This window comes from Onychomys torridus, chromosome 3 (assembly GCF_903995425.1).
Source record: "Onychomys torridus chromosome 3, mOncTor1.1, whole genome shotgun sequence".
Lineage (NCBI taxonomy): Eukaryota > Metazoa > Chordata > Mammalia > Rodentia > Cricetidae > Onychomys > Onychomys torridus.
Genome location: NC_050445.1, coordinates 18,495,293 through 18,503,880, shown reverse-complemented (window position 1 = coordinate 18,503,880; position 8,588 = coordinate 18,495,293). Strand labels below are relative to the sequence as shown.

The 8,588-nt window shown below is 38.9% G+C and overlaps 1 protein-coding gene across 1 annotated transcript; it reads left to right on the top strand.

Moving 5' to 3' along the window:
• Window positions 1–7,057: 7,057 nt before the first annotated feature.
• LOC118579244 (60S ribosomal protein L23a-like) lies at window positions 7,058–7,570 on the top strand. The gene has a single exon (XM_036180384.1). The coding sequence runs from the start codon at window positions 7,058–7,060 to the stop codon at window positions 7,523–7,525; it is 468 nt and encodes a 155-aa protein (XP_036036277.1). The 3' UTR covers window positions 7,526–7,570.
• Window positions 7,571–8,588: the final 1,018 nt, after the last annotated feature.

Genomic DNA, 8,588 nt, shown 5'->3' with positions numbered 1-8,588 from the left:
TTTGTACTCTTTTAAGAACACCATTCTGTTCCAATTCCAAATTCTCCTAGTATCTGCTACTTTTTTATTTTATATCTCAACAAGTTTACTTTTTTTTTTTTCTGGTTTTTCGAGACAGGGTTTCTCTGTGTAGCTTTGCGCCTTTCCTGGATCTCGCTTTGAAGATCAGGCTGGCCTCGAACTCACAGAGATTCTCTTGCCACTGCCTCCCGAGTGCTGTGATTAAAAGCGTGTGCCACCAACGCCCGGCTGACAAGTTTACTTTTAAGTTTCATGCATAAGTGTATGTAATAATTGGGTTATAAAGTGTCCATCCCCAAGACTTCATATGTTGATGAAACTCTAACTAATACATCCAGTCTTCCAGAAGTGACTGGAATGAAAAGATGGTGTAGTGGGTCAAAACAATCATTGCCCTTGTGAAGGACCTGTGTTCAACACACAGAACCCAAATCTGATGACTGAAAATGACCAGCAAGTTATGGGGCATGGTGGTTTGAATGAAAATGGCCCCAATAGACTCATGGGGACTGACACGGTAAGCAGGGGAGGCTTTGTTGAAGGAAGTATGTCACTGGGGGTAGCCTTTGTGGTTTCAGGAGCCCAAGCCATGCCCAATGGTTTACTCCCTTTTCCTCCTGATTGATGATTCAGATGTAGAATTTTTGGCTCTTTCTCGAGTCCCATGTTTGCCTGTTAATCACCATGCTTCCAGCAATGATGATAATGGACTAAACCTCTGAAACCTGTTAGCCTGTCTCAATGAAATGTTTTCCTTTATAAGAGGTGCCAAGGTCATTGTGTCTCTTCACAGCAATAGAAATCCTAAGACACAGGGCAAGTACTATCTTCCTCTCCATTCTGTAAGCACTTGCACTCATATATACGTAAAGAAACATACATACACTCATATTTTTTCCAGAGAAGGAATTGCAAGGCCTACTGCCGGCTTGTTTCAATGCACCCTTTGAGCAATTCAAAACACTGGCTTCTCTGCATTGGGTTATCATTATCCAGGAATTTTGGTGGTAACTTTCCCTTTTTCTTAGCCTCTGAAAACCAACAACTTACCTATTTATACAATTACTAGAAGAAACATAGAATTTCTGCTGGAGAGAAAGCTGAGCCATAAAGAAAACGTATTTCTTTAGCAGAGGCCCCAGGTTCAATTTATAGCACCAGATGTTCACAACCATCTGCAACTTCAGTTCAGTTGATCCAATGGCCCCTCTTATCTCTGTGGTCCCAAAACACATATATGGTACACATACATACATTCTGGCAAAATATTCACAGGTAAAATATAATGAATAAATCTAATTTTAATTTTTTAATAAACAAGATTCAAAGCAAACAAAAGTCTATCTTGATAAATTGGTCTTTTTCTCCTGAGCATGGACTGTCACTAGGCAGACTGTTTAATTAGTAATTTATTTATTTTTGCTTGTTGTAACTCTTAATGCAGTTGAGACTAGACTGGACCTCCTGGATCCATTTGAGGCTTCCTCCTCATATTTCAATGGAGAAAAGAAATTTAATCTGTCTTCACACAAGCCTTCCAGAATCTTTCTCACACTGCCTCTAGCGTTTTCACTTTGTTTATATAATAATTTAGTCAACAATAGCTTCAACTTTTCTTACACTAACAAATGTCCAGGTTTATATCATAAAATGAAAACTTATATGTATCTAGTCATATACAGATAATCCCTAGGCTATGTAGAAGCCTGCAAAAAGGTAAAAGTTGGTTTTGTATGACATTGACTATATCAATATCGTTTAATAGAAATAAAAATACCAAATCTTTCATAATGCAAAGTGGAAGAGTCCAGTTCCAATGGATATATCTACAAAACAACTCTTGCAGCTAAGACTCAGAGAACCTTCTGGAAGTGGAGGCAGAACAAATGTAGGAGCTAGAGGATCATGGAATTTGCTGTGAGACTGTGTCCCCTAGAAATGTTGGAAGGTACAGCTGTAAGTGTCACAAAAATAACTTCATAAATGTGAGATAAACAAGGGCAGCAACAGTAGAAATGCCAAAATGCATGAGGAGAAAAATCCCATGGACCTTTAACCATACACAAATAACTACAGACAACTAGGGAATGTTGATCATCTTCTCTGGGGCATAGCACACTAATTGATTAGCCAATACCAAATTGTCAGCCAGAAAAAAACACACATACTGGTAATACTATAAAGACTGAGCAGGTTATATTTATGAAAAAATATATATGCATTCATATGTTCATGTAGCATTAGTTAATTAAAACAGTTAATGAAAAAGGAGGTTATAACTTTGAACAATTAGAGAACAAGTAGAGTTATAGGTTATATGGGAGTGAGATGGGGGTAGGAAAAAAAAAGTAGAAATTTTGTCATTATAAATTCAAATAGAAAAGAAAATCAAGAACAAGAAGCAATTGGATCATGAGGCTTCTTGCCTAAGCAAGGAACTGATGCATAGTTGGATCTGTAAATTGGTGGTATTATTGATTCATTATTTGTGGCATTGTTATTCATTGTTGGTGGCATGATTATTAATCAATATAAAAATGCTGGCAGGCTATCATGCGGTGGTATGTAATGGAGAAAGCAGGTTACTGAGCAGATGGATCTGGGGAATGGATCTTTCCTCAGGAGTCTTTCTGGCTTGTTGTTGCTGTTTCCTTGCTGCCATGATGTGAGTAGCTTCCCTGGTCATACACAGCTGCTACAATGACTTCATCTCATACTACAGGCACAGAATAAATAGATAAATAGAGCCTGCTGAGAATGGAGTGATACTTCTGAAACTGTGAGATAAAGTCCTTTCTCCCTCATGTTGTTCCACTAGTGCAATCTAGCCAAAGAATATTCTCTATCTGGCTTACTTGCTTGTTACAGTGCAAGTTAGCTTGTGATATTATAAATGTCAGTATTTTTGTTTAGAAGCTTCTCAGTACTCTGCTGGGTATGTATACCACATTTTCTTTTTAAAAAATTTTCTATTCATTTTACATACCAATCACAGATCTCCCTGTCTTCCTTCCTCCCCCAGCCTTCTCCCCACCACTGCCCCCATTCTTTCCTCCAAAAAGGTAAGGCCTCCCATGGAGAGTCAGCAGAACCTGGTACATTCAGCTGAGGCAAGTCCACGCCCCTCCCCCTGCGTCTAGGCTGTGCAAAGTGTTCCACCATAGGTTATGGGCTCCAAAATGCCAGCTCCTGCACCAGGGGTGGCTGCTAATCCTACAGCCAGGAGGCCCCTTAAAGAGATCAAGCTATACAACTGTCTTGCTTGTGCAGAGGGACTAGTCCAGTATGATGGAGGCTCTGAACTGTTGGTCTAAAGTTCACGAGTACCCACTAGTTTGGTTTGATTGTCTCTGTAGGTTTCCCCACCATAATCTTGATGCCCCTTGCTCATAGAATCCCTCTTCCTTCTCTTCAACAAGAATTTCTACCTTGGTCTTTTTTTTTCAGGGAGTGCACATAAACTACTATAAGTAACCCCTCACTCATGTTGAGTAAACATGCCCAAACAAACTCATTGGTTCCCCAGGGTGAACCTTGGTGCGATTATTTGGTTTGTCATTGAGACCTTAGAAAGAAGGGGTAGACTTGCTCATGTATCCCCCAGTAATTTTAGCAATATTCGATGTAGCAGGCAGGATTGAGTTTTGGAAGAGCAATTTTGTTTTCCCTGATACAGTGGATGAGATGAACAACTGAAGTAAAGCTTTATGGGTCAGGATAGCAGTGCTTGAGGAGGAAATTTAATTACGTTGGCCACTCCCTTTATGGGCTTGTAGTTTACCTTTTTGGGATAGTGGTAGTGGCATGGGTAGTTCAGAAGGCATGGAAATATGTAGCAAAGGTGAGACCACCTGATGAGAGCCTGACAGCCTTCTTCTAGACTTTATGAAATGGCAAACCTATTTGATGGGTGAGTTAAACCCTGAGAGTAAGGGGATAGATGTTTTGATAACAGCTAAAGGACTAGAGCAGACAGGACAAGCCACCAGGGACAGTGTATCAGACAGGAGTAGCAGTGCAGCTCAGATGCTGCTTCCTGAACCTCTTGTGAGGCTTGAAAAACTTGTACTTTGGAATGAGATAGCTTGTATACGATGGAAGCATTCCAAAAAGGAGGACAGAGCCACTGACATTTTGGTTTTATTGTATTTTATTTTCCAGTCAACTGTGGTTCTATTTTAGTTACTCATGAGCAGTAGTATTATTTTGAGTGTTCTTTTTTTTTTTGATGTTGGATTTTTTTTCAATTGATGTTATTCATATAGTATATTCTGGTTATAGTTTCTGTTCCCCCAACTACTTCCAGATCATCTCCATCTCCTACCTCCCCAAATTCATACCCTTTATTTCTCTCTCTCATTAGAAAACAAAGAGAATTCTAAAATAAAATAAACATAAATGAAAACAGAATAGTACAAAACAAAGAAAGGGAAAAAAGGCCAAAGAAAAAGTATAGGGAACACGTTCATACATAGAAACACATACATTCACACACACAGAAAACCCATACAAACAAAATCAGAAACCATAATATATTATCAAAAGGTCTACAATATTTAAAACATGCCCCAGGAAAGCATTATCTGACAAAAAAGTCTTGATAAATATCATTGAGTTTATTTTGTGTTGGTCATTTACTGATGGCCATGAGGCTCCCATTAAATGTGGTTTATAAACCCACTGAGACTCCTTTGAACAAAATTCAATTTTCATTTGCCATGATTATCAGTTGGAGAGAGCATCTGGGTTATGATGAAGGTTTCTGTCTACTTCCCCTGTCTGCACAGAGATAACATCAGCCTCAGACCTGTGCATGCTGCCACAGTCTCTGTAAGTTCATATATGCACCAGTTCTTTTGTGTCTGGAAGGCACAATCTTATGAGATTTCAGCTTCCTTTTCACCACAGTTCCCTGAGCCCTGATGAGAGGTATTTGATAGAGACATCTTATTTAGAACTGTGTGTTCCAACATCTCTGACTCTCTGCACACTGTCAAGTTCTAGGTCTCTGTACTAGTTACCATCTATTGCAGAAGGAAGCTTCCCTGATGATGGCTGAGTGAGACACTGATCTATGAGTATAGCAGAATGTACTTAGGAGTTACTTTATTTTCATGTTCCATTAACAGAACAGTAATATATGGGTTTCCACTAGATAAATTACCTATCCTGCCTCAGATTTTTTCCCACCTGAGCTGTGTTGGGTATGAATTCCATTTTGTGGAGTGGACCTAATTTCAAACCAGATTGCGGTTGCTTACTCACACAATTTTTGTGCACTCTTGAACCAGTGCATCTTACAGGTGGTCACCATTGTAGATAAAAGGATGTGTAGCTGGGTTGGTGTTTACATTTCTCCTCTGGTAACATGCAGAGTACCTTCCAGCACAATCAACACTAGTCTGTAGGGGTGAAGGTTCTATATAGGCACCAGCTCAACTTCGCCATGTTCAATAAGGTATGAGGTGCTGTCTTCAGTAATAGTCCCTTACCATTAGTTTGTGGTGAGCAACCAATAGTCTTGGCAATAGTCTGTGATGTCTGGAGATTTCCAAAGAGCCCCTTTGGCCAAAACCTCTTGCCTGGTAATATTCATCTCACATTTGTCTCTACACTGTCAGATTACACAGAGTTGTGCTAAGTTTTATTGGCCTGTTGTTGCCCCTTAGTAAAGTTTTATAAGGGATTATTAAAATGATCTTTACTGGGAGGAATCACACTGTAGACATAAAGAAGGTAGAATAAGGTGAAACATATGATATATCTAAGAATCCGAGAGCAAATGTCTAAAAGAATAATTGGGAGTTAACAAAAAGATGAAAAATAAATCAGGAATGGAAAGAAATAAAGGCCACATATATAATTAGCTCTGAAAAAAGTTAGCTGCAATAAAAAGCAGGAAATATCTACTGTTGAGAGATAAAGAGATTGAAAGGGTGTTAAAATGGAGTAAAGAAACAAAGACATAGGAAGAATTGTAACTTCAGAGGAAGTCTGTATCACTGATTAAATTCTGCAAAGATCTGACAGCAGATGGGGTCTAGAGGAGATTATTAGTACTGATTTAAGTGTACTTGCTTTTATTGTGAAGAACTGCAGTAAATGAAGACTGAAAACAAGGGGCACAGAACTGATGAGTGACTTACCATCTGTGTGCAAACATAGTTGACACGATTCTAATTTTAGTTATTCATTTCGTACACTAACATGCCCTTATTAATTTCCCCCTTGAATACTCCTGACAAATTAGGTCAAACAAAATAGAACATATGTCTGTCTTAAATGGCTGCATGGTTTGTCATTTGCTGTCTCAATCTGTTGTAATGCAAAGCACTGAGATAAAAATAATTTGTAAATTTCCTTTCTATATCAACTATACTGTGATTACTATTACCAATAAGATTATTTCATTTTCTTCATATGGACCATACAGATCTTCTTTTGTTTTATATATTATAATAAATTATTAAAATTTGAAATAGAAATCTATACAAAAGTTGACACATCTATACATCTATACTTAATTATAAAATGCACCTATAAAGAGCTATGTCTGTCAGATTTTTGTAGCTGTGACACAAAATCTGAGATAAACATGTAAAGAGAAAGGCAATTTATCTTGTCTTACTGTTTAAGAGGATTCAGTGTGGTTGGCTTGCTCTGTTCCCATGGATCCTGTAGTGAGGAAAAGCATCATGATGACAGGAACTTGTGAAGTCAGAGTTTTTGGGCAAGCAGAAAGAAGAGAGAGAGTAAATGAGTATAGCTCAAATTTAAACCACAGAAGTCATACACACTGTGACCTATTTCCTCCAACTAAGCCCTACCACATAATTGCCCACATATATATGGGCAGGCTCATTAAGAATAATTTATTGCCGGATGGTGGTGGTGCCTTTAATCCCAGCACTCAGGAGGCAGAGTCAGGTGGATCTCTGTGAGTACGAGCCCAGCCTGGGCTACCAAGTGAGTTCCAGGAAAGGCACAAAGCTACACAGAGAAACCTTGTCTCAAAAAAAAACCAAAAAAAGTCAAGATGACGCCAAAGGCAAAGAAGGAAGCTCCTGCCCCTCCCAAAGCTGAAGCCAAAGGGAAGGCCTTGAAAGCCAAGAAGACAGTGCTGAAAGGCATCCACAGCCACAAAAAGAAGATCTGCATGTCACCCACGTTCTGGCGGCCCAAGACCCCGTGGCTCTGGAGGCAGCCCAAATATCCTCAAAAGAGCTCACCCGGGAGAAACAAGCTTGACCACTATGCAATCATCAAGGTCCCCTTGACCACCGAGTCAGCCATGAAGAAGATAGAAGACAACAGCACACTTGTGTTCATTGTGGATGTCAAGGCCAACAAGCACCAGATCAAACAGGCTGTCAAGAAACTCTATGACATTGATGTCGCCAAAGTCAACACCCTCATAAGACCTGATGGAGAGAAGAAGGCATATGTTCGGTTGGCTCCTGACTATGATGTTCTGGATGTTGCCAACAAAATTGGGATCATCTAAACTGAGTCCAGCTGGCTAATTCTAAATATGCTTTTTCACCGTAAAACAATAAATAAAACAAACAAACAAAAAAAGAATAATTTATTGATGAGGTTAGCATACTCACAGTCCCATTATTTACCAATAGTGCTAGTAGCTGAAGACAAACATTTTAACACATGATATGGGCCATCATCAGACACTTAGATTCAAACCTAACAAAGACTTCTAGAAATTGTACAGAAAACAATTGTGGCTCAGTAATGGAATGATATAGTCTATGTTAGACCATGCGATTCTCAAATCTTTACAATAACATTCATTAAGATTTTAGTATGGAAGAACATTTAGTACAAAGCACAATGTCATAAGATGAATGGTAATTTATAAGCCTTGTTAGAAAATAAAACACAGGAGAATGCCAATGGAATGTAGAGACAATATGAAATCTTTCAAGATTAGCTGTTAAATGACTACATTCTTCTCCCTTCAATAACAGAAATGTGATAATCTTTGCCTCTAGAGTAGACGGTAAGCTCACATGCCAGCAAATTATATAAAGCCATAGAACACAGTGGAACAAGCCTGGGTACAAAGAAATGAATTCCAGGGTATATGAATAGTACTCACTATAAAATCAGACTGGTAAGGACAAAGCAACTGTAAATTGGCTGATCAACATGGAGTATCTATTTAATACAAGAAGCAAACAAACAAATTAGAAGAGGGGTACCTTAAGAGATGGGGAGAATAGAACATAGGTAAAAGAAATGGGAGTGGGGACTGCTACACTGGAAAAGTTCTGGTAGGAGAGGAGAAGGCAATACAGAGATGAGGGTACACGACTGGCAGAAGATTAACTCGGACAAAGAAAGTATACTGAAATGATTTGTAAAGCAAGATACCTCACCTATGCAATTACTGTTTGATGTTTGTAGAGGGGGTTGGTAATCAACTGACCCCTGAATAGATACAAGAATCATGACATGGGGGACATGAGAACCAACTCTCGGTACTATAACCCTAGCTAACTACCTAGGTCTTGGGAAGTCAGAGACTCATGCATGGAGCATGTCTGTATTAG

Excerpts from the sequence above, each read along its gene's own strand:
- LOC118579244 (XM_036180384.1), top strand. The coding sequence starts at position 7,058 with ATGACGCCAAAGGCAAAGAAGGAAGCTCCTGCCCCTCCCAAAGCTGAA.